This window comes from Salarias fasciatus, chromosome 17 (assembly GCF_902148845.1).
Source record: "Salarias fasciatus chromosome 17, fSalaFa1.1, whole genome shotgun sequence".
Taxonomy (NCBI): Eukaryota; Metazoa; Chordata; class Actinopteri; order Blenniiformes; family Blenniidae; genus Salarias; species Salarias fasciatus.
This window is the reverse complement of record NC_043761.1, coordinates 13,614,611-13,640,997: the sequence shown is the minus strand read 5'-3', so window position 1 is coordinate 13,640,997 and position 26,387 is coordinate 13,614,611. Positions and strand designations below refer to the sequence as shown.

Here is a 26,387-nt window from a genome sequence, read left to right as displayed (position 1 = left end):
CTTGAAGGGCATGCCCATCAGTGACAAATTAAATAGCGAAAAAAAAAAAAAAAAAAAAAAAAAAAGGAAAAAAAAGCACATACACGACATAAAGTGCCTGAGTAATGGCTAAAGCCCTTTTCTGAATTCCAGCCTGTTTTCTTCAGTGCGTCTCCTCTTCTGACCATCACTTCAACTCGACTCTCAACTCCAAACAAACAGGAGCGACGGAGACAAGTTGGCCGACGACCAAGGACGGCGAGGGAAGAAGCCAAATAATTAGGCTCACACGAGCAAAGGAAGAGACAAGGGAACAAAGGTAAAACTAAATAAGTGATTAACAGGGAGACGTAAGGAACAGCAAAGACTGAACGACGGCGAGACGGACGGACTGAGTGAGCGACGAAGACGGAGCCGAGTTATTTTCCTCTTTTCTATTCTCTGTGGCGTTCTGAGAAGCCTTGAAAGGAGACAAATTTCTAATTAGCCCCCTAATAAAATGAGCCGACGTTCCACATGCGTCACAGAATACTAAGATATGGACAAAGAACAATGCAAACAGGGACATAATTAGCTTGTTGAATAATATAAAGGTGGCTTAAAGAGAGACTGAAATCTCCCGCTGCCCACTTGGAGCTGGAGAAGGTAAAGGATTACAGCGGATGGACGGTTCGCACTGCTCAAACTTTGCAGGGAGAGTAGTATTTGATCATGACTTTCCACTTCTTCTCCCAACACATCTTCACTTTCTAACACTTCCATTCTTAGGCGTCTTACTTTTTCCATTATGACTCAAAGTTGGAAGGATCAGAGCAGTTCCTCCAATTGAAACCGGAGAAGTTCACAAATTTAAGAGTGATCAAGCTGAGTGGTGATTGGATTTCACTTACAAAGCGTTTTTTTCCGCCGTGTGAGCGGCTCCCGATGTGCTTTACATTGTTAATCACATATTCACACGCCGGTGGAGGCAGCTGCCATGCAAGGCGCTCAGTTAAAGGCCCTTCATTTCTTTCATTTCTATTTCTTGACTCGGTAAAGAAATTGTATAATTCTGCGACTACTATTGGCCGATTTGCACTATAAAAATAACTTTCATTTTACCCCCCAAAAACCCAGACAGGAAGACAGAAGGAAGGATGGGAGGCAGAGAGAAAGGACAGCACCTGTGCGAGGTGAACATTTGGTTTTTAATCAGCCACTGAATCTTTTTTCCCCCCCTCCACTGTCACCTTTCTTGACAGAGCCGCTCTCCCTCCCGCGATCACTGTGACTTCTATCTGTCCCCATGACCATCTGTAAAATTCCAACATCCAGCGAAGAAACTAGATGAAGAGGGGTGTGCGTGTGTGTGTGTGTGCGCGCGCGTGTGTGTGTGTGTCCCACTGTCAAGCGACTGCTGATTCTAAAAGGGCCAAAGCAGTGGCAGAGAGCTAATTACACCCTGTGGGTGTCTGGAGTCAACGCATCGCAGGCTTAAATAGATACAAGGTAAAAATGAAATGTCACGTATTTCCGAGGGGGAGATAAGTGAAACATGCCAGTGTATGTGAACCTCAACAGAAAGCCCCGTTTCTCGGCGGCTGCGGAACATTTTCCCAATGCTGATAGATCACGCGCCTGCAGGTAAGGATGCTACAATCCGATCCTGTCCTTGGAGCTTCTGCTGATAAATCGGCACCGGAGCGGAGCATGTAGTGAGTAATACGGGCCCCGCGAAATGGAAGAGGACTTTGACTCCGGAGTTTAGTTTGTGTTTATTAAATTATCTCTTAATAACTGTGAAAAAACATTACATTGTAAAACACGTAAGGTCAAAATCTCTTTCATGTCTTCCTGTTGGATGAGTCAGATCAACATGTATGAGAGTAGAAAAGAAATCGGGTTCATTATGGATGAATCACACCTGATCCGAGCTCCTGTGAAGGTCTCTTACCATTCTCCATCAGCAAACTTGGCTATGCAGTAGTCCCCTCGGCGTGCGGAGAAAGACCCTTCCACGGGAGGCTGGGCGGCGATCTCTGCTCTCATGGTCTCCATCAGAGTCTCTAACTGCGCTCCTGTGGAAACAGACATGTGTAAGAGCGCTAATTCAATTCACATTTCCAGCGTGATCAGAGACTTTGTTACATTTCATTACGTGGCCGCGGCTCGTTCTGCTGCTCCTCTGACACTGACGCGTTGCTGTCTTTCCTCTCATTAAACCGCCATTTAAAAACCCGAGCTCCCCCCCACTCTGCGTCGGCGAGCCGCTGAGAACGCTCAACCCTGATGTCTGAAGCGGATCTAAATTTCCATTTAATTCTCCGCAGAGAGTTGTCCCTGCAGAGGTGAGAGCACTTTGCTTTCATTTGCATGTTGGCCCGGCCGCATGTGATTGACAGAGGGCTGGGTCCGCCGGCTACGGCCGAGACTGCAAACACTTGTATCTAACCCCATGCAGAGGTAGTAAATAAATGTACGAATACAAATGAAGCCGAGCCTGACGTAACTTTGCGGAGTATGACTGTGCTTCTCGAGCACTGCCGGGCTGCCTCCCCGCTCGCTCTCTCAGGGCTGCTTGTAACCGAAAAGGGGCCCGTCAGTGCAAATAATTGCTGTGCCTTTTGTTATGATTTTAATTAATTACTTTATTGCCTGCTGCAGCATAATAACCCTTAAATTTGAGTCGAATTGAATTAATGCCTGAAAGAGGGTTCTTCATTTGCTTGAGTAAAAATAATCGATCTCGAGAAGACAGAGAGGGGAAAAAAAAAATACCTTCAACTTTGAAGGAAGAACAATGATATTAACAGCTGAGTTCTAACGGTAGGGTTCAAAAGACGTCAGAGTCATCTTAACCCTCTAAAACCGACATTATAACCCACCTTATCTTGTTTTTTTTTTGTTTTTTTTGCCGCTATTAGCACTGTGCAGCTAATGCAAATAGAGCTTTGAGTAAAACCAGGCAGCTTCCCCCCTTGATGGCCTATCAAGCCATTATATCCCGAGCAACAGACCTATTATGGAGGCTTCAAAGGGAGCATGTATGTGTCGATACGGCGCTGGTCGCAGGACCTTAGCCGAGTTGCTGCTGCATGGATCCCAGTGACTGCGGCTAAGTGGCGGTCCTAATTTGCACCGATCGGTCGCACATGCCCCACGAGAGACACTTTTCTGCTGTTTGTGTGCTATGTGCGGTGTTTGTTTGTGCGGGACAGGAATGTTTACGCACGCATGTCTGCGAGTGGCTGTGTGTAGAGGCCCGATGAAGAGCGCGGAGGCAATTACGGCAGCTAGTTTAGTAAAGTGGCCCGTGTGAATTTCCGCGGCGTTATTCTTAGAGGCCGCTTTAACCGATCCGCCACCTGGAGGAGGTTTGTAGGCTGGAGGGCCAGAATCAAGCGAGGGAGCGAGAAAAGCGAAAATAAAATATGCTTTCAAAAAAACATTTGAACAATGTTACGAGCGGGTATCCAGATACTAAGTGCATATAAATAAATATATATATTTTTAATGACAGTACCGCCTACAGCTTTGCAACAATTGCCTTATTTATGCAGGAACCATACATTTTAAAGCAAGAGTGTCAAACTTTTCAGTTCAGGGGTCACATACAGCCCGATTGCATATTGCGTTGGCTAGAATGGTGAAAAAGTGCCATTATAACCTTTATGTTTAAAGATTTTTTTGTTTTTTTTTTTGTCGTGCCGCAGAGTGTAGGCCATGGAAAATGTCTCTATTTTCACTGAACCAAACAACTTCACCCGGAATTAACTACAATCACAACATGAAGTCAATTTTCATCATATTTTCTGGTACAAAACACAACTGGAGCTGTCAGTGTTGCACTAACTTGTATCACGCTTTTCCCCACTAACCGGCTTTTCCTTGCAGATAGATGCACTCTGAGCATGTTTGAGAGCGAAATTAGTGAGTTGTGCTTACTATGCATGTTACTATCAAACAGCTTGGAGGCAGACACACACCTTTCTACGTCTGTGCTGCTGCTGTGAGTTGTCATTAACACCTAATATTATTTATGCCGCTGGAGAACAAGAAAATATAAATAATGATGCTGTTTTCCCACGGTTATCTGTGCTGAGGCAGGCAGGCAGCTGCCAACCAGCAGCAGACAGGAAGGCTTCATTTGCATGATGTCAAACTTGGAGGAAAAACACACCGAGCGGGGGTACAAAGCAACTGAGGGAGCGGGGGAGAAAAGCCGGAAGCTTGGATTGAATGTGGACGAGTGTGTCGGGGGTCCAGACACCTCACCGGACACCCATTACTGATGGACGCAGGGGGAATGAGGACATGAATTTAAAATGCACTCTAAAAAATGTCTCCATTAAGCACAAAGCTTCGCAGCCATCCACGTCATTTATCAATCTAATTTAAAAAAAAGTTGGAGTGCGCACCAAATTGAAAATATTTCAATCATGCAAGTGGACTCCAGAGTAGTTTGAAGATTATTCACATTGGGCTGCATGATATTGGTGAACACAGTGATGAAATTACTCCCACTATATGTATTTGAATGTGTGGATTGTCTTTTCAGTTAGCCACATTTTCCTCCTAACAAAATTGAGACCGATTAATCTTGGGGTAGCTGGCAGGTCTATAAGCCGGGTCTGATAGGAGTGGGAATGCACGGTGCATGTAAATGATGCTCCATGTTTTTTTTTTGTTTTTTTTTTACTGTGACTCAGGGAGCAGTGTGGTATCTCTATTGTCGGTGATCCAACTGTAGCGATGAAGAAAAACGCAGTTTTCCAGTCAACTTTTGGTCACGTCAACCCTCCTTAGCATGTTTAAGGCTCGAGTACTCATGCCTGGTACAGTGGATGGAAAAAGTAAAGCTAATAATCACACTTCAGGCTCGGCTTTCGACCACAGCTCTTTTAAAGGCCCACTCTGCGGTCTTAAAACAGGCACAGGAGACTGTATATAGGCTCTTGATGGCGCTGTGCAGTCAAAGGCCAGCGACAGTGCAGTGTTATGGATCACCAATTTTAATAAGCTGATTTATGATCTGCTCTGACCCGTACAGTCCCTCCAATTACTTCAAAGTCAAGTCCGGTCACACTTTAACAATAAATCTATGTCCGGGTCCAATGACAGAGTGATGCCAATTCCGGGTCATAATCATTGGGAAACAAATTTATAGTCTATCTATTATTGCTGTGGTTTGTCTTTGGGTTAATATTGATTTCAGTTTTGGATAATATTGAGTTTTCCCTATCATTTGGAACATTTTTTTTCTAAAGATTAACCATAGAAGTCACATAACTGAGAAATACTGAATACGACAATTTAACCAGGTTGCAGTTGGCTGTGAGCCGTCTCTTTTTTCCCCTTGTTTCCAGATTCACACACAGGCTTCTCCTTTGACGCCCCGCTGAGTGAGATGGAAAACACGAGGCAGGAAGAAGGAGCTTCTGTGGATCTGCGAGAAACAATTAAAAACACCCAAATATATCGTCCCTGGCTTTGACGGATAGAAGAAAAGGCTCAGGTGGGCTGCCATCCACTCCATTCAAAGGATTCAGAATAAATACAAATTTAGTGTTTTAATTGCAGGTTCATACATTATGGTATTAATCTGTGGCGTGGAATCAAACAAATGACTCCAGTTTTAACTATAATTTCCATGCAATCAGTGGTGAAGTGGTGCAGAGTTTAATAAAAGAAAAAAAAAAAAAAACCCTTTCATTTTGCAGGTGAGCACAAAGAAAAAGACAAACAATCGGCCATCTGGTGCGAATTCTCACGCAAGAGCGCCGGAGACAATCGGAACGAGTTGGAACGGCCACATTAGAGAGAGGGGAAGCGCGTGGAGAACACTGCGCTGCATTACGGAGGCAGATTCCTACTTAATGCTGGCGTAAAGACAACTCAATATCTGCGTGCGGAAGGGGCTAGGGCCATGTCAAGCGTGAGTGCTCATTTTGCGTTGAGGAGCGAGCCAACGCGATGATCCAAAAAGCAGCCAAACCACTGACTGTCTCCAATTCTGGAACAATTTCTGTCTGTCTTCATCTTTTTATTGCTGTTGTGTTTTTCCCTCTCTCTCTCTCTCTCTCTCTCTCTCCTTCTGTAATTTGTTTATACACCATTATGGCTGCAGCTGTTTGTAAATCATATATAATTACATTCTGAATGCCCAGTGCATAGCGAGGGAGGGATTAGACTTTAAAAGAAGAAACCATTGGAGAAGAGGAGGATGAGACAAGAGGGGTTGGGGGGGGGGAAAAAGGGGGGGAAGGAGACAGACAGTGGTTTTACAGGTTGGTTATGATTGTATGTGATTATTTCGTGGCACATGGTGGATGAGCGGAGACGAGGGAGGGAACAAAAAGCCAATGAAAACAGGGAATCAAGCGGCCTTTCGCCGAGCCTCCAAAGGCTCCACTGAATTCTATTAAGTTGTTTACGCAAGCCATTAAACCGCAGAAGGGTAAATAATAACAATATGACAGAAGCTGAGGCCGGGGAGAGCGGCGGTTGCTTATGAAAGCATTCTAATTTCCTGGTTCACGAGAATGAGGGGAATTACGAGTCAAAGTGGAGTGCATCTATGAAAAGGACACCTGCCAGGAGGGCGGGGGGGGGGGGGGGGGGGGGGGGATCCGGAAACACAAACCTAGCAATAATTGACTATAATTAATGGAATGGGGAGGGAAGAGACGTCAAACCGAAATGGTGTTCCGCGCAGCAGAAGACGGCGCGTCGTCCGCCGATCTCGGAGAGATTCACGGCCGCTGAGCAGAGCTTTGCCGCTTTACCTCACCGGTTAGTTTGGAGTGTTAAATATGCATGAGGTTTGGACAGGATTCTTCCTCTGGGGTGGAAGAATGGCTGCGTTTCAGGAAAGCCAAGCAACACTTGAAAAGGTAAAAAAAAAAAAAAAAAAGACGAAAAAAAAAAGGACGCAATGACAAACAACAAAGCAGGGCTCGAGGACGGCGCGCTGGCTGGGGAGGCCCCGCTCTGCTGGCAAACACACACAGCTGTTCGGAGTCTATTGCCCCCTGTTGTTGGTCAGAAAAGGAGCCGGCACCCACCCGGGGATATTTGTACAGTTTCCAAAGACCGAGCGTGACAGGGAGGGAGTGAAGACAAGAGAAAAGGCCGTTCCCTCCCATTTCTGAGCGATGTTTAAAGAAGTGTCGCCTGCCGAGCATCGAGGGGAAAAAACGCTGTTAAAAAAACAAAAAAAAACAAAACAACGAAATGATCCTCTTGCTTGACTAATGCTGCTCCACTCCCACTAGAGAAGGATATGGATTATATCTCCTGTGATACCCCCACACCAGCAGCAATTACCCTCCTCCATGCTACCCTTTCCAGCAGTCTGGAGCCTTTTACAGCGAATTACTGTTTCTGTAATTGGAAAAGCCATCAGTGAAAATCTAAACAGAGAAAGCATCTGTAGCTCCCTTTCAGCGTCGGTCTCCCCTGTTCCTCGGTCCGCCACCTGTCGAGTCTCTCTGGCTGCGGCTAATGCCCTGATTTGATTGTGAGGAGTCCAAATATACTCATAAGAAGGCCCCTCGCTCCCTAAATGTGCGCGCATTTGGCCAATTTCGAATAGGACCCCGGTCGGACCCGTAAGTGGCTCACCACTGTGAAAAGTGTCATTCAGCCACCGAGTTTAATGTAATAAACCCAGAAGCCGACATGAGTGGCTTCGGAGAACAGTGAAAAATGTGGACAAAGTCGCTCTCTCTTCCACCTGAAGATCAAAAGCGTGGCGGCTCGAACCGACAGGTGAGCTGACCTTTTCGAAGCTAAGTTGCATATCTGATTTAATAATAAATGCCTTGGGAGGGGGGGAACGGGCATCTAGGCATGGCCTGACCTCTAAATATTGCATCTGCCGCAGTGGCGGGGAGCTGGGAAAGTGAAGAAAAAACATCAGCATCAGCTGCGGCCCCTGCTGCAACTTTTATTCACCTGCTTGGCTGCTCTGTTGGGCGGAGGTAAACGGCTGGACGGCATCACAACAAGGCCTTCCACACACTTCCGGTAAATTAAACATGAGACATAAAAGACAGATGGACAAGGATCCGCGCTCGGTGCGGAGACCTCATAGATTTGTTTTTGCGGCCCGTTGACAGAGATACACGGCCTGATTCTCCTATTTATTCAGCAATACATTCCAATTAGGCTGAATTTAAAATGAAAACTAATAAAGCCTTACACACAGCTTTAGCTTGAATGTGATTGCATACACACTGGGAGAACAGTAAAGCAATTAAATCCATTCTCTGTTAAAACCACATTACAATATTCAATTAAACTGTTCGCGACAATCTTTTTTGTTTTATGATTGCCACAATTAAGACTTTGTTTCTTTTGTCTTTAAATGAAAAGTACAATCAATTCATTTCTTCGCATTGTTGCTTAATCAAGACTGACAGTGAAGACAAAAAAAGAGAGAAAAAAAAAGCCTTAAATGCTATAGAAATAATAAAAAGTAATGTCACAATGTATTGGTGGAGCAATTCATTATCTCAACCTACAGAGGCAGAGAAAGATAATTCCACCCCCCCAAAAAAAATAGTTCATACAAGTGCTTCTACATGCACATCCTTTTCTTTCTTTTCTTTTTAAAATTCCACTCTTTTCTGTAAAGTAATCATCACTTGGCTGCCTTGACATGATATCCAATTAGCGGGCCGCTCACCCTGATCAATATGAAATGCTATAGTAACGCTCGTGTTCCCGCGCTGAAATCAACACGGAGTAACGAACCAGCCGGCGCACGAAGAGTGAATCAGACAGAAGTAGAACTGTGTCTAATTACTGAAGAAACACTTTAGATGGAAACACACCAGTTCAAAGTAATACAATTACATATAAAGAGACAGGAAGAAGAAGAAGAAAAAAAAAGGGGAATTGAACTCTTGCCAGAGAGAGCACTGTTCTCCGTCTTCCCCGCACCGGCATTAGCCGGGCCCGGCATCATTAGGTGATGAACAGCTGCTGTGTGTAAAAGGTAGAAGTGTGAATAATGTGGCCGAAGTGGCACCTGGTTGGGGGGGGGGGGGGGGGGGGGGGGGGGGGGGGGGGGGGGGGGAGAGACGACTCCACTCATTATGAGTCTGTATGGGTGCCAGGAAACAAGCACTAGACAGGATGTACCGCCAACTGCGCCGCAGCTGAGGCTCGGGGTGCGCGGAGAATGTGTGTTTTGCCGGTCGGGGCCAGGCTCAGATCGGGAGGAGGCCGCGAGCGAGGCGAAGGAAAACGGCCCAATACGACAATCTGTAGGCTGGCAGAAACCGTGTGGACTCAACATGCTTACAAGTTTTAGTCCAGTCTTAGTTGCTGAAAAATAAGCTTAATCCCTTTTCCTTGAACTGAAGGCGGAGCCCCAACTCCCCAAAAACAAGCCAATGTCATAATCCCCACCTCCAAAAAGCTTTGCACTTGGTACACAATGCGGTCAGACAAGAATTGTTTTCCTGGCAAGCGCCAAACCCAGACTCATCAATCAGATTGCAATACAGAGAAGTGTGATCGGTCGCTCCAGAGAACGGGTCTCCACTGCTCTCTCGTCCAGCGGTGGCGCGCTTTACCCCACTGCAGACGGCGCTTTGTCATTGGGCTTGTGAGGCCTGAGCGCAGCTGCTTGGTCCTGGAAGCCCTCCATGAAGCGCTCTACGCAGTGATATGGAGCTAATCTGAAGATCACGTTCTTTCACAGATGTTTGTAGAAATAGTCTATTTTATGTACTTAAAAAGCAAAAGTGTCGCCATGTGACGTACTAACAGGACAGAAAACACCAAGCCTCCTCCCAATTCGGAGGAAATAAATCCAGCATAGGCTATTTTTTTTTTCCCTGTTATTACAAAATCAGATTAAATAAGCAACACCAAAGCACTGTGTGATCTTTCAAAGCCTGATTTGTCTCCTTTGTCCGTTTCACAGGACTCTGCTGCTGCCCACAAACTATTAAAAACACATCAGCGAGCCACTGGGTGACAGGTTTCTTCATTACAACTGAAATGGGCCCCGTTTTATTTAGAAACAGCTCGGCGGACTAATAACGGCTTTCGCTTCCCTTCTCGGGAGGGGAGCTCCTGCGAGAGACACGCATGTTGCTCTGTGCGCTGGCTGCTGACAGACACAGTTCTGTGGCTGCGTGATGTGATCTCTGGCATTTCTGCAACAGCAATTTCTTGTTATTTATGGCCTGACAAACACATCAATACCAATATGCCTCCACCAAGTGGCCGATTTATCAATTTTATTCTAAACCTTCCTGAACAACGCTGCCGCGCCACAGCCTTGTGATTTTTAGAAAAACCAATAGTCCTGTCCTTGTTTTAGATATTCTAACGGTCGCAAAGCATCGAGTAATCAGGCCGAAGCTATTACGGCTAAGCACCTATAAAGACTTTGACATGATATATATAGCAAGTTTTTAATTATGTCGACTTTCCGGCATTGTGGTAAACCGACAGCGCTGTGGAGCGGCTTCCTTCCCTTGTGCCTGGAGTCGCCTCTGTCTTTTGGTGTCCAAGGTCACAGAGATCTATGCAGGTCCCCCTCTGACAGTAATTACATATAGCCTAGAGGGAGCGACACACGCAAGGAAATTAGGGGGAGAAAAGAGAGACGGCGGCAGTACCAGGGAACGGTAATGTGTGTGTGTGTGGGGGGGGGGGGGGGGGGGGGGGGGGGGGGGGAAAGGCACTGAGACAATGGGAGATAAATGAATACAGCAATAGATAAAGACCCTTAAAATAAACTGAGGATTAAAGACCAGAATCCCTCAAGCTTCTTGGTGACTTGGAGAAACCCGGTCCAGATATTCATGTATCAAAAAGGGGAAAAAAAAAAATAAAACAAAAACAACACACGTTTATGAGAAATTAAATGTGAATAATTAAAATGGGAAAAGCGGTAAAAAAAATTGCGGTGCAGATAGAGAGGACCCCCGGAGAATAAAAGACAGCACAAACTGCATTTCCTTTGCAATGTGGAAGAGTTGTTCAGGAGACGACAGCTTGGAGATTATTTCGCAGGCCTGCGTATGAACCCTTTTCAATAACCGCTGGCCTCTGCAGACCACAATAAATAAATAAATACACCCCAGCCTATTAAATAGCCACAACTCCCACTGGGGTAATGGTTCGGAAACTGCATCTAAATATTAATGGCTGCAACACTCCCAATTGAATATATTTATTTATTTTTCCTCCATTCTCTTATCAATTCTCCGCTAACGGCTGCAATAACGTTGCATTAAAAACATTATTATGACACGTTACTGCTGATGAACGTCTCAAACCCTCTTTAGGTCCAGCGGTTCAAGTAAAAACACATCGACAAGGAACCATTTAAAAAGGATGTCCGTTTACAGCAGGAATGATAACACACGAGCGGGCCACCTCGCTTCCTTTCTCTCACAAACTGGTTCATGTGTAATCCATCCTGAAAACAACTACACAACTGTTCACTGCTTTTTGCCTTTTTTTTTTTTCTTCCCCTCCTGCTTTTGTGACACTTTAATTTTCCCATGTAAAATCAATAAAGCTCATTTTATTTCACTGAGGCGACGATTGAAACAAATGGGAGCCTAACTGCAGACAGAAAAATGACTTTCTCCAACGGTCCCAGCTGCGGTTTAATTCTATTTTGGTTCCTATAAATAAAGCCACCTCTCATAATTACCTCTACATCCGCATCGAGAGAAATGAATTATTGAAGTGGGGCCTTTGCACCTATCAGCGTCATGTCAAATCCAGAGCTGGGCGAGATTGTTTAAAGTCTAAGAGGATCGTTGCAGGCCTCCGATATGAACACACACACTCCAGTTAGACTCGCAGTCCATATCTTGAGTGTGCTGCGCTTCGGGGACGGTCAATGAGTGCTCAGTGAGGGAGCTGCATTCTCTGGCAGATGGAGCGGTTATACAGCCGATGCCAAAAATACCGACTGTATTCTGAGCTGGTCACAGAGTTCAGGGAGGGGAGAGAACAGGTAGGTGCCGTGGGAATTATCGACTTAACAAGCAGTGCGACGCGAGAGAAGAACTACTCTGGTTCATCTCCACACGCAGCTGCTGTATGCTGTATGAGTGTGTATTATTTTATACTAGATTTTGCACATACTATTTCTCTTTTAAGATTTCTACACATACTATACCGACAATGTTGTTTTTTGTTAAGTGATTTGAATTTGCAGTTTAGAATTTCTAAAAAGAGCAAGATTGTCAAAAACGGTTGAATTTTTATGCAGCTATTTTGGTTGTCACTTGTTTTTTTTTTTTTTTTTGTTAGTTTCTGACTCAAACCTATGACACAAGTTGAGTCATAACCTGGTTCACTGCTAATGATCAAGCTGGTGTTTCAACACTGACAAACAGGACAATAACAACAATTGTAACAGATTATGCTTAGATCTCTTCATTTAGGAGTTAAAGCTTCTGAATTTGTTCCAAAAAAATTGCCTTGCATATCATTTGCAAGAGGTTAATTTTTTTGCGATTGAAGTGTTTCACACGTGCGAAAAGCCCAGCCGGGAAAACCTGCAGGAGCGAGCGCGTCGCTGCAAAATGTTCAAAAGCAATAACGGTGGCTCAGGTGTCAAAGCCACCGTGTTGTTCTGGTGTTTATGTGAAGCGGGATGTTGTCGACGTTTGCAATCAGACGAGCGTTTATGGAATTCAGCATCTGCTTCCAAGCTCGTCTTTTTACAGAGATTCCTTCACTTCTGATTTTTCTTTTTTTTTTTTTTAAGGGGGGGGGGGGGGGGGGGCACGGGCCATGTAATGATATTGCAAAGCACTCTGCGTGTATGATTATTACAGGCTCTAATACTTTGATGTTTCCTTCAAGAGGACGGCACGACTTAATGTGGCTTTGAGGGAGCGTCAGCGAAAATGAAAGAAACCAGGGGAGAGAAAGAGGTGGAGGAAGGTTGGGAGGGGAAAACAACATGATGGAGTGGGAGATGAGAGGAGGAGAGGCAGGGGGCCGAGGACCGGTCAGGTTCTGCTTCCCTGCTGAGAATAACACTTTTTTTTTTTTCCTTTTTAACCCCCCCTCCCTCCCAATCTAGCACATAAGCCTCTTGGTAGAAGAACACGAGCCAATTAAAAGGAAAAATAAATAAAAAAGACACGCCAGCACTGCTGGATCATCTAAAATAAAGCCTTTATATGGGAAAAGATTAAATAACTCACAGCTTTCCTGTCAAAATACACTGAGAACAGCAATATAAAAAAATGCAGTTTGTGTACATTTTTTTTTCCCCCCTAAATGCATCGCTTTCAATGCTCCTGAAAACAAGCTACTAATGCTGTGCAGCCTTCGACATTCCTTATGCATATAAGAAATTTATGAGAAATAGGCACAGAAATCAATACGACACTTTGACTTGGTCTTTCGTGTGTAACCTGAATATATCAAACCAGCCCTGCTCCCGTTTGGAGGATACGTGTTGGCGGCGCGCGCGCCATTTCTCCTCCGCGGACACAACGCGACACTGGAGGCGTTAACCTCGCCTTCGGGTCAACATGTACCTGTACATTTCAGGCTCTTCACGGCGGCACGTGATTTTGATCGACGATAAAAACCTCATACGCGGCCGGAGCAGCTCCTCTCCTGACTTGCGGGCGAGAGAAAGCCGGAGTAGCCGGAGGCGGCGTGGAGGCTTTAGATTAGAATCTACAGCTCGTGGCAAAACGATGCATCGCAGTTTGTTTGTGCAGACTTCCTAACACCGGGAGGTTTCAAGGTTGGGCACGGGAAGCGAAAGGAGAGGGACGTTTAGCCGAACGATTTGGGCCCCGACGACGCTCCCGCTCTCAAATGTGATTGGATTATTATGCCGTGTGATGCCGGGACTCAGATTGGCAGTAAATGAAGGCAAATTAATTAATTATGGCAGCGAGGCAAATTAAAAGGTGGCCAAAGTCAATTTCATGGGCTCGAACAGTCGACTGCCAGTGAAGACAGATGTGTGGGGCGGCAGGCGGAGGAGAAAAGCCTCCAGAATGCGGCACGGCTCGAACGCACTGGCAGATGATGAAGGTACAGTGACTGGCATGGAGGCTCGAAGACAGATCGGTTACATGCAGGTTTTTAGCGTTCACACACAATTGTGAATAGAAACCGAGCGGCGCTGTAATTAACTCATTGTTGCCAACGAGTACAGAATTCTGAAACGCTCCTTATAGACAATGCACAACATTAACTAACAGCTATATAAATGAAGAAAAAAAAAAAAAGATTTATTATTCAAGTATTTCATAGAGTCCAATTCCAACGGTTGAAAACTGGCCGATCCCACACTGGGCCCACCCTCGGCGGCTCTGCCTCAAACTCTGTCAACTCATCGCCGAGCTGCTGACATCTCGAACAGCGAGCGCCTTCTCCCCCCCCCCCCACCTCCGTCTTATCCATGAGAAGTGACAGGACGAGACGACGTGATTTATTCATGTCATTCAAGTCGTAATAATGAGCAGGATGTCCTTTGTTTTGTCTCCCGTGGAGGGAGGGACGCTGCAGCAGGGGATGAGGTGAATGTCTGAGCTGTAGAGATAATTGTCAATCATAAAGTCAGTCTGGTGTTAAAAGGGAATATAAAGTGAAAGAATCCTTGCTTGCACCTCTGGATGGAGAGATTGTGGTTTGTGGTGTAGAACTGCGCGGGGTGATAAACTCATCACTGCGGCATGAAGGAAAACAACATCTCTGCGCGGCCGATGCAACTTTTCCCGACTAATTCGCATTTGATATGCCTGCTTTTCTTTGTCAACAAAACGCTGGAACTCTTTGCCACATTTGTGCAAATATGATACGGCCGACGAGAATAACCGCGCGGGAAGTTTCTCTTTCAGTCAGTCGGTACCTGTCTCCACGTCCTGGGCGTAGATGTGCAGGGTGTCGGTGATTTCGGTGACGTACACCGCTCTGTAGTTGGCCACGCGCTCCTTCTCCTCGGACAGATGCACGACCTCCTCCACCGGCTTCTCCTCGTAATTGGCCCAGATCTGAAACGCAACAAGTGTTGGACGGAGAGAGGTCAGCGGCTGCGGCGGTTTGAGGCGAAAGAGATTGAAAGAAAACTCATAAACATGCAAGCGGTTCCTCCGACTGATTCCTGAATCGCCACAGCGCTACGAAGACGCTTCAGCCGAGAGCAGACTCTCGTTACTACCTTCCACTTGGCCTCAGGTGAAGGGGTTAAAATTCCAGTTGAGGTGAGATGTGCAGCGATTATGATAATGTCGCCAGGTTTTGGTAAACAATCCGGTCGCTGCGGCTCTCACACCCGGTGTGGCGATTCATGTGTATGCATGCGAAAAGCAGGTTGCGTCTTTTTCTGAGCTGGATCAAGGTTACTTCTCTTTCGGCTCCCCGGGAGAAACAGAGGGCAGGAGGCTCATTAGGAAGAAGTGCTTCGCCTTGGGCCACATATCAAACTGCATGGATGTCAGAGGGTGTGTGTGTGTGTGTGTGTGTGTGTGTGTGTGTGTGTGTGTGTGTGTGTGTGTGTGCGTTTACAGAGAGCAATGATGTGGCAGGAAGAGTGGGCGGTTGTTAGGAGAATGGAGCATGTTTGTATACGGCTTCAAGTGCCGTAATAGCATTAAGCACATGCATAAACACAAGATGGTCAAGATGAAAGTGAGCTAGTCAACTCCCCGTAGATAAATCACCGTGAAGCGGCGGACGAGGACGGGCTCGCTTCGGCGGCGAAGTCAAAAAAGTGCAGCGCAGCTTCATGAAGCGCCAACTTCGCTCACAGCTGCAGCAAAGCAGCTTGTTACTGCTCGTTTCTGCAGGCTGTTTAGGAAGTGTTTACTTTTAAAGGTTACAGGAAAACGGGGCAAAGGAGGCAGACAGATTTTCAACGGGCACAGTAATATTAGTCAATTGGGTTCTGGATAATTATTTAACTGCATGGTATCTTGCAGCTAATTGGATTAGTTAGTTTTTAGTGTTGTCATATTTTTTTTTTCTAGTGTCTTCGCTCATCTGCTGAGCTACACTGGTGTTTAGGTTGATTTAATCACACCTGAGGCATTTTTGCAACACGACGGTTCTTACTGAGATTTATACTGTGTGTGTCTCTCCCTCTGTGTGTGTGTGTGTGTGTAGGTGTGCAAATGACAGCAAAATTAGTGAGCGAGATTTAGAAATACCCAGAACTCTGCTGTGAAAACCCAAGTTGCTGTTACCCAGCATACCTGCTAACAAACAGCGGGGTCACGCTACAAAGAAATGAGTTTAATTATTCATCCCACAAATAGTTCTTGTAAAAAGAAAAATAAGAAAAAGAAAAAAAAAGGGGAGGCAGAGTATAAAAGGGTCGAAATTCTGGGAATTGAGGTCGAGAGAGGTTAATGAAGATAGAAAACGCAGCCGCGCTCCGTAAACCCCCAAGATCAACCAAGATTCTTTTTCCTCTCCCTGGCATTAGACAGGTATGAGCACTGGAACTCCGCTCGTACGCACTTCCACAACATGCGCTAAGAAAAGTCTGGCGATAAACATGCCTCTCACACTGCGGTCGAGCCGACATGAATGGGCTTTTAATCAAACCTGCAGCACCAATTAGGAATCACAAAGATTAGGGTGTCGACATTTATTAGCCCGCCGGTCGTCAATGGAGCACTTTTAAAGGTGGTTTGAGAAGCAAGTGGGCCGGTCCGCGGTGAGAGAGGAGGAGGAAAGCTTCGTGCTGACCTCCGATTCTGTGGATGTGTCGGGACGTCTCAGGAGAAACGGTAGAAACTAGAATTACCGCCCGGAGGTTGCATACCTCCGACAAAGTCACAGTCGACTCTACAGCGTTTACAGTCTGCTAAAACACAGATGATGAAAGATGGATGGCACAAGAAATCAAATCAGAAGACTCAAAGGTTTACGGAGATAATGTGTTCGCAGAAATTGGGGAAATGTGAAGTGAAGGTGGCCTGAGGAGAAATTCAAAATGTATTCAAACTGAGATGCCACATTTATGACACTCTGGTTTACAGTGATTTGGCCCTTTAAAAACCAAAAACACTCACGCCGATATACATGTTCTTTTTTCTTCAAAGAGACACACCCAACATGGATTTAAACGGCCATGCGGCGTTGACCTTTGACACAGAATCCCAATCAGTGATTCTTTGGTTGAGAGTTAATATATGAGCCACAGAAATTCCCTCAGAACATTGTGGAGATATCTCTGGCAGGAACGTGGAAAGGGCATTAAAAATATATGTTTTTCTCCCCGCTGAAATCTGTTCGCATGCCTTTTGAAGTGCAGGACTTTTATTCTGCTAATTCCCCCCCCCCCCCCAACACCTTCGGTTTGTATCGGGTATTAGAACAGAGTAACATCCAGCTCCCGCTTTCCTCTTTGTTGCTGTATCAGGTTTTTGAGGATACTGAGATTCTCCAGTGATCAGTGTGATTGTGAGATTAAAAACTTCATTGGAAAGACTGTAAAGCCTCATTTCTTTTTAAAGCTGAAACAAATTCGCAAATTCTCACAAACACACACACACATGCACGGACCCACACACACACACACCCCAGGGCTGATGACCTTCGGTGAGCAGCCAACCATCCTGTTTGTTCCACTTGAATGCAGGTATGTGACTGCTGCTTCTGCCGTTCTGCAAACGCAGCCAGACGCTTGAGCCATCGGGCCGCCAGACACAATGAGGGAGAAACAGAGGGGGAGAGAGAGAGAGAGGGAGAGACGACAGAAATATGGGGGAACGGGGAAAAAACCCGGCAGGCCATTAAAGCTCGGGCTGAAAGGACAACGAGCCCTAATGATAAAGACCAAGCCCAGAGATGGCAGGTTAATCTGACCTTCACAACTCTTGAATGACAAAACACGCTGACAGGGAAGCGAGTGACTCGTGAGTCCGGAGGGGCGACGTGCTGATGAGGGGAGGCGCTTTCTCGTGCCGCAGATAGCGGCTCCAACGCAATCCAACAAAGGGTAGTGATGAGCCGATTGTCGGTTTCCACAATCGGGATTCGTCTCAATTCTTTTGATTTTCTATTCATGAATCTTGATTCCCTGGGCCGCTTCCTCTTCCTGCATATGAAGAACCTATATTCTTTTTCTCGATTCATTATTCAAAACTGATGTCAGCTGAGAAACTCGCCACTGCTGTCAATTAAAACCTTTACCACACCAAAGCAGAGACTCGCGGTCGTCAAGAATAAAACCCACCTGCCTACTTCGGCTGTGTAATTGGGGAGAACTTCCATTTCCCCACACTGACTGAGGAGGCTGCTGGTCACTCCGGTGCCGTTTCATTTGAACATTTGTGATTTTTTTCTGGAGAAAAGTGGCATTCCAAAAAGCCCAAGCTTTGGCTCTATATTCCTAGATTCACAAATTCGAGCACAGGTGGATGAATACACAGACAGATGGATGAGTGAACACGCTCGTAGTGCCAGGACGAGGGTGTGAGGGCCGGTTTGAACACTGATTAAATGTGGCAGCGTGTCAATTGTAGTAGTGTGTGGGTCTGCTGAGACACTGTGCACTTTGTTAGCAGGAAAGTGCCCAAATTTGTCAGCGGAGCCACTTGCGGGACGTACGAAGCGAGGGCTAGGCTTGCACATTTGTAACGGCGTTTATGAAAGTGATTTATTTTAAGCTGCTATTTAATCAGGACGTTACACAGCTTGGATGATTAATGTGACGCAGAACATTATGTGCACAACTCTCGAACAGTCCATCTTCACCGTTCCTTGGGCGGACTCCTTTCGCGCAGCGCTCTCAAACTCGCACTGTATAAAGCGTCTCGACAGCTGCGGTGCACACGTCACCGCTCTCCGATCCAGGCGGCTCGGGCCTCAAACCTGCGACCAACTCATGTGGCGACGCGGCCGCCGCCAACGAAACGCGGCGCCGGTGAGTCATCTGACCACTTAGGCTTCTCGATCTTCTTACATGGTCTCATTGTTAATTCCATTACCCGATCACACTTTGAGAACAATTGAAATCAATACGAGTGTGTTATTCATAAAAGCACACTTTGTGAGTCAATTTAGCCCCTATTATATTCCTGATGAATCCCCTTCAGAGAGAACGGTTCATTAATTCAATCCAGGGCACGTTTTTCTCATTCGGTCTTCTCTTGCACAGTTGTAGGGTTTTTTTTTTTTTTCCTCTTCTTCTTTTTTCCCCCTCAAAGCTGACATCAAAAGGCTTAAATTTACACCTATGAATAGAAAGGGAGCACATTTACTTATGATTAATTTGATCCTGTTGAGGTGGGCGAGCCTCACTCATCCAACACAACAACGAAACGTCAACACTCATATTAAAAAGTAAAAATAAATATTAGCAACAAATCTCCCTGAACGACACTGCCTAAACATCTGAGCACTGCGTCCGTCCCCCATAACATAAATCGCAGACGTTATTTGTGGGAAATTAGGTCTGTGGAGGAGTCCGACTGGCATACAGAGTGAGCAGCAGCTCATTAAGAATCCGCGACAGTGTCATGTTAATGAGTGGGACAGGCTCGTGAGTTGGAAAGGTGGACAACCCGAGATTTCCTCTTCCTCGATGATGTTGTCTGTATTGACGAAGCCATTAGAGCGCCGGCGCAATCAACAAGACGGACAGCTGCTTCACTGAGAGGCACTCCGCCAAATCACATCTGCCATGAGAACTTTCTTTCCCTACAGGAGGCTCGATGTCTTCTGGTAGACAATTTATGTGGACTTCTCTATAAATGTTTAACTTTTATAAATGACCACAATTTAGCCTGAATGGGGAACATAAGGTAGAGCTCCCAAACACTGTCGCTATGAAATAATGTTCAATCTTGGGTAACTGTGCCTTTAGGTTTGACGGAAAGTTCCCACAAAGATAATTGTGCGAGGCCTGGAAGCAGATTCTGATGATATGTATTTTATAACTAAAACTGCATCAGAATTCAAATCCCTGGTGAACATGACTGCACAAAACGACCGACAACCTATTGGAACACTTTCAGAGAATGCTGGAATAACTACAGTTGACATCTGGTCAACAAGGTCAAGGAAGCCGCACACCATTACGAGCAACTTAGGCCTCATTTACCCGAGTGTTTCAAATAAAAACGCAAAGTTTTTGCATTTCCATTTAATTAAAATTTTGAGCATTGCAGTAGCAGCATTTCAGAAAAGCTGCGTTTTCAGTCGTCTATATCAAGACAGCGTTTTCTCAAAGTTGTGTTTTCAGAGGCTCCCGGCACTGCTGTCGTGACGTGTTCTAAACACCCAAAACTCAACGGACGTTTTCCGATTTCACTCTTAAAAGTTGACAGAGCCTGAGGGTTCAGTTTTCTTCCCAAGGTCATTTCGACAACAAATCCATCTTAAAAACATCTTTTTGTCATCAGTGTATAATATTTTCACATTTATCCTTATGAATACGTTGAAGGTTAAAGGGTGATAAATATTGTGATAGTAACAACAGGCAGAGCCATTATTCAGTAAATACGGTGGCACAAGAGGTTGTTAGAGATAAAAATCTAATTTTAGCAGCTGGAAGAGAGAAAAAAAAAGCTTGAAAAAACTCTCGATGTGACAATTTTAATGATGATCTCCACAGAGGTTGTGAAATGAACCTCTCTTTCCTCCTCTTTGCTGCTAAGTGCATATGTTCCTTTTTCAATTCCAGCTTTCTAAAATGATGTGACTCGCTGCCAGTAACTAATGTGATGAGAGGTTGGTGTGAGGTAAAAAAATCTCAAACTTGTTAGAGGTGTGGCGCCGCTTGTCTGACTGACAGGCCGGCTGCCAGCGCGCCGCATTTTGATTTATTGACTATTTCCGGGAGTTCATTTGAGGTGCGATGATCACTACGTATGCAGCACAAGCGGCCCGGGGGCCACTTTATTTGACAACCGGCACGCCGAGCGCGCCGCTTCCTTCCACTGAAGTGTCTTTGTTGGTCTTGATTGGACAGTCTGTTGAGTGACGAGTGACAAGTGGCCCGAGCACTGCCGCAGACTGAAGGGAAGGGACATTAACCCAATGCACCATGTAAACCCTGCTTCCAAGGTTAAGAGGGGCTGCTGATGGTACATTAACCCCCGACGGCTCGCCTCGCGGTGGCGGTGGGCTCAGAGCGGCCGCTGTGCTAGCAGGGGAACTGATTTAGAGGATGTATGCAGGAATCCTTGTCGCTTCTTCCCCCCCCGCTGGCCTCATATTCAGATGTAACGGATGGCGGCGCTGCGTCGTAAACCACACGCCGCGGGTTAAGCACACGCACGTGCATGTATGGTACGGTGGCGGCCTTGGGGGGGGAGGGGGGGGGGGGGAATTGGTCCAGGTTGAGCTACAATGCGACGGGGACGCTGTTTCTGTCACAATGAGCCAATAGAATACGACTCCTTATGAGCCTTCGAGGCCACGTAAGTAGGCATGGCAACAAAACACGTCGGCCGCGCACACGCTCCTCCGACAAGCCGTAAACAACTGGAATCATGGAACAACATTATATGACGTTTGAAGATGCACTGGGTTTATCAGACAGTACAATAAGAGATAAAGACACAGCAAGCCAATAAATGGGAAGCATAACGAAAAATAAATTATTTGCAATCGGTTTCTCATTGGAAAATTCAATCTCTGCAGTCCACTGTACAGTCCATGCAGTCTTTGTCAGGAAATGCCGTCTTCTATAGGACTTGAGGTCGCATATCTCTAAAGCTTCTGCCGAACACTTTACGATTACTGATAGAAAACAGATTGAGGCTCCAGTTCCACAATAACAGTTCTCTGAGCCATTGTTCATGTTTATAACGTACAGTTCTCTGCACACACGTGGTTTTGTTACTAAAACAACCATCAGCCTTGCAGGCTAACAAAATGCTTTTCTCTTCGACAACAGAAACATATGAAAAAAAAAATATCTCAAAAAATAATTAAACTCAAAAATATATTCATGTAATTCACATTAAGGATAATTGATTTTGGTCTTTTTAGAGAGTTTTGGTTGTCCATTATTTCATAACATGCACAATACTTGCAATAAACCCACATGTTCTGTCTTGAAATAAAAGCATTTTTATTACATCTCGTGTCAGGATAAAATGGATCTTCCATGGATTCTCAGCCTGCTCTGCTCGGAGTTAACCGGCATCATTTGAAAAGAAAGAAAAACACAGTTTTGCTGAACTGTAGTTATGTGAAGTGAATTACTCTGCAGCCCCAAAAAAACTCGGATACTGCTCCAACTTTTATAAGCCACAGCGGGGAATGTTTATGTGCGAGTGCAACGGTCACTGAAAATACAGTGAATCCGATAAAAATTGTGTATTTGAGGCAAAAGATTCTCCGGATAAAAGCGAAGAAACACGGGGCTGAGACAGATTTGGGTTAAGGCTGACGCTACACAGACTGTGGATTCTAACACTCGGTTGCATTGCCCACCGCTGAGGCTCAATCAATCCTAATCTGCTTAAATTAAAATAATAGAAAATAGGTGGCTGCTTTCACTTCCACATCCCCAGCCGAGGCGTGCTGAGGGCAGAGCGGGAAAGCAGGAGACGGATGGAGGGATGAGTCCCTCGGATGTGGTTACTTAGCAGATAAATTATGCATTAAAACTGCACAGGTGGTGTGGGACAGGGTTTTTAGGTGAAGGGAGGGAGCCGAGCAGCTGGGGAATTCATAACAGAGGCGGAAGCGCAAGTAAAGGAGAGAGGGAGAAGGAGAGAGAGCGAGAGAGAGAGAGAGAGAGAGAGAAAGAGATACTCCGGAGCTTCATATCACAGCCAACAGATGTTCTCCCATCAAAGAGGCAGCAGGCAGGCGGCAAGGCTACTCAACCCCGGCTTACACGGCTAATATGACCCCCACTCATGCTGCTGCACGCACACACACACACACACACACACACACACACGCACACACAACACGGAAGGACACACGCGCTGCAGTCGAGAGCTTGGAAATGACCTCAGGCTATCACGGTGGCAACTTGTTACACTTTTTAAATTGACACAAATTGATCCACTTAGACGCGTGTGTGTTCGGGCGGGCGGTGGGCAGCGGGGCCGCCGGCCCGCCGACACCCCGCTATTAGCAGCGAGGGCTAACTCGCACCTGACGGAGATCGGCGGGACGAGCGCGTTTATAACGGGGCGGGCGGGCATGGCGTTGCTATAGAAACGGAGCCGGCGGACGCGTATGTAACGGACGGAAAATCCTTACAGCACACATAGGTACCACCCCGCTCGGCTGGTGTGGGGGAGGCAGACAGCTGAGGGAGGCATCCAGAAACCACACACATTGTCCCGGGAGGTAGTCGCTCCAGCATATGGAGCCTTATGTCAAGTAGGCTGGGTTTTTTCCTTCTCTCTCTTCCGAAGAGACGAGTGGCTGCGTCGATCCGAGGCCATTAAAAGATGTACAAGTCCGACAAAAGCGGCGCCGCGGGATTGACCTGGACGAGCTCGAAGTTTGAGGAAACAAGCACTGCATCGTCAAAGATTTGGATTATGAAAAGAGACGAGATGAGGGAAACATGAATGTGAAAAACATTTCTATATCATGTTATTCCTATTATATCTAATAGGTACCAATTTGTTCACGTTAACCAACAGTCCTCACCGTGCTCCCAGGTCAGTTATGGGGTTCCTCAAGGGTCCGTGCTCGGGCCAATTTTATTTCTGTTATATATGCTTCCTTTAGGGAACATAATTAGAAGTCACGATATCAATTTTCATTGCTATGCAGATGACACACAACTGTATTTATCTATGAAACCTGATCAAACTAATCAAATAGACAGACTCAGTGACTGTATCAGAGAAATTAAAACCTGGATGACTACGAACTATCTCCGTCTGAATCCTGGCAAAACAGAGGTCATTATACTAGGCCCCCATAAACTGAGAGAGTGTCTATCCAAACAGATTATTACCTTAGATAACGTCAGTGTATCCTCCTCCTCTACTGTGAGGAACCTCGGGGTCTTATTTGATCAGGATATCTCATTTAAAGCACACATCAACCTGGCTTGTAAAACAGCATATTTCCACTTGCGCAACATAGCTAAAATAAGAAACATTTTACCTAGAAGCGATGCAGAAAAACTCATCCATGCATTTGTTTCTGCGAGATTGGACTACTGCAACTCCCTTCTCGCAGCCTGCCCAAAAAGTGTATTAAAAAACTTTCAGTTGGTTCAAAATGCAGCCGCCAGATTATTAACTGGAACTAGAAGACGTGAACACATTACTCCCGTTCTAAAATCTCTTCACTGGCTTCCAGTCGAGTTTAGAGTTAGATTTAAAATCCTTCTCCTCACTTACAAAATCCTAAATGGGATGGCTCCAACCTATCTCCAAGATGCTTTAACGCCTTATCAACCAATCAGAGCACTTCGCTCTCAAAATGCAGGGTTACTGGTGACTCCTAGAGTCTCTAAATGGACACTAGGTGGAAGAGCCTTTAGCTATCAGGCACCATTTTTATGGAACCAGCTTCCAAGTGGCGTCAAAGAGGCAGACACAGTCTCCACATTTAAGGTTAGGCTCAAGACGTTTCTCTTCGATGCAGCCTATGATCAGGTCAGCTAGGGATTCTAAACTAAACTAAACTAAACTAAACTAAACTACACTAAACTAAACTACACTAAAACAAACCAAACCAAACTAAAGTAAACCAAACTAAACTAAACTAAACTAAAACAAATCAAACTACAGTAAACCAAACTAAACTAAACTAAACTAAACTAAACTAAACTAAAACAAACCAAACCAAACTAAAGTAAACCAAACCAAACTACAGTAAACCAAACTAAACTAAACAAAACTAAACTAAACTAAACTAAACTAAACTAAACTAAATTAAATTAAATTAAACTAAACCAAACCAAACCAAATTACACTAAACAAAATTAAACTAAACCAAACCAAATTAAACTAAACTAAACTATACTAACTAAATACTAGTTTAAACAGTTAAGTATCCACAAAGCTGCCCCAGGAGCTAGAATGCTGTGGGAAGTACGGTGCACTGAGCCCTGTCCTCCTCTAATGTCTGAATGTTATTCCCTTTAGTCCGTTCATTGCTTTTCACCTGTTGTCCCCCCCTTCGAGGGGGAGTCTTCTCCAGTTTCAGTTGCTGACTCCACTATTACGAAGGCCTATGAACAAGCTCCGTCCGGACCGGGAGGACACCCCTGTCGGTCCTGCCCGTGGACTGGCTTCGGTTCTACTGCTGGGATCCGTGGTTCTTGTGCTGGACCGTCCAACGAACTGTCCTCAACATAGTCCTAGGCTTTACTTCTTATTGTCTCATGCTAGCTGTTGCCAAAGCTGTCCGTCCCTGGGAGAGGGATCCCTCCATACTGTGGTTCTCCCCAAGATTTCTTCTTTTCCCACTGGGTTTTTGGAGTTTTTTCTTGCCGGATGTGAGGGTCGAAGGCGGTGGTTGCTTCGTTCTGTCTCGTTACTGTAAATATTGACATATTACCATTATGCTTATTCACTGTTTTTACTTTTACCGACAAATGTAACATCTTGAAGCCCTCTGAGGCAACTGTTGTTGTGATACTGGGCTATACAAAAATAAATTGATTGATTGATTGATTGATTCTTGATCAAAGAATTGAGAGACATGAGAAGGAGTCTAAGTGCTTATTTCGAGGCTTGTGTGATGACCACAGGTGTTGATTCAGCACTGATTTTCCATTCTTTCTCTGATCTGACAGGTGAACTCTCTATTTGGACTTGCTTGGACACTTAAATAGTTTTAAGAATTAATTCTGCAGTAACCAACAATGAAACTGATTAGCCTGTTATATAAAAAAAAATTATAATAAAGTCTCTTCCATTAAAGTCAGACCTCATCTCCACAATTATCCTGTTCAATTACAAAAGGACTTTGTAGCTGCTGCAAAACAAGTCCAGGAATTAGAGAAACATTCACGCTGTTAGAAAAGTAAGAAAATAATGGGCAGCTGCGCCGGGAGTCAGACGCACGAGGAGCACAAGAAGAGGAGCTTGTTGTGAGAGAGAAGCCACGTATTATCTGTGATTTCAAATGATTGCGGTTTCTAAAGCGAGATAAGCAGCGGAGTGACCTGTGTCAGCAAAGAACAGAAACCTTTTCCGTCAATTGAAATGGTAATGCTGCTATCCCGCTGAGTCCAAACAAAGCCGAAATCACAACAAACCTTCTCAGCAACCTGAAAGGGAAGCAGTACCCTGCAGCCGTTAACGTGTGACAGCATTTTCTGTCATTACCGAGTCAGTGACAGAAAACAGACCCGTCGCCGTTAGTCAACTTTTAACTTTTTGGTGAAGATTATCTAATACATCCATTTTTATTCGCGCGGAGAATCTTGTGGGCACAATTTGACATTTATACCCGTGAGATTGGAGGCTCTTGGTAACAAAGAGATTCAAAGCAAATTAATACGCTGCATGTTGGAATCC

At 45.3% G+C, this 26,387-nt stretch overlaps 1 protein-coding gene across 1 annotated transcript in view; it reads right to left on the bottom strand.

The window, feature by feature from the left end:
• snd1 (staphylococcal nuclease and tudor domain containing 1) overlaps nt 1–26,387 on the bottom strand; it is a 165,046-nt gene that overhangs the window by 20,345 nt on the left and 118,314 nt on the right. Inside the window, exons 18-19 of the mRNA XM_030113574.1 lie at nt 14,828–14,969; nt 1,913–2,036 (exon numbers count right to left, since the gene is read on the bottom strand). Coding sequence (XP_029969434.1) covers nt 1,913–2,036; nt 14,828–14,969 — 266 coding nt within the window. The remainder of the gene's footprint in view (nt 1–1,912; nt 2,037–14,827; nt 14,970–26,387) is intronic.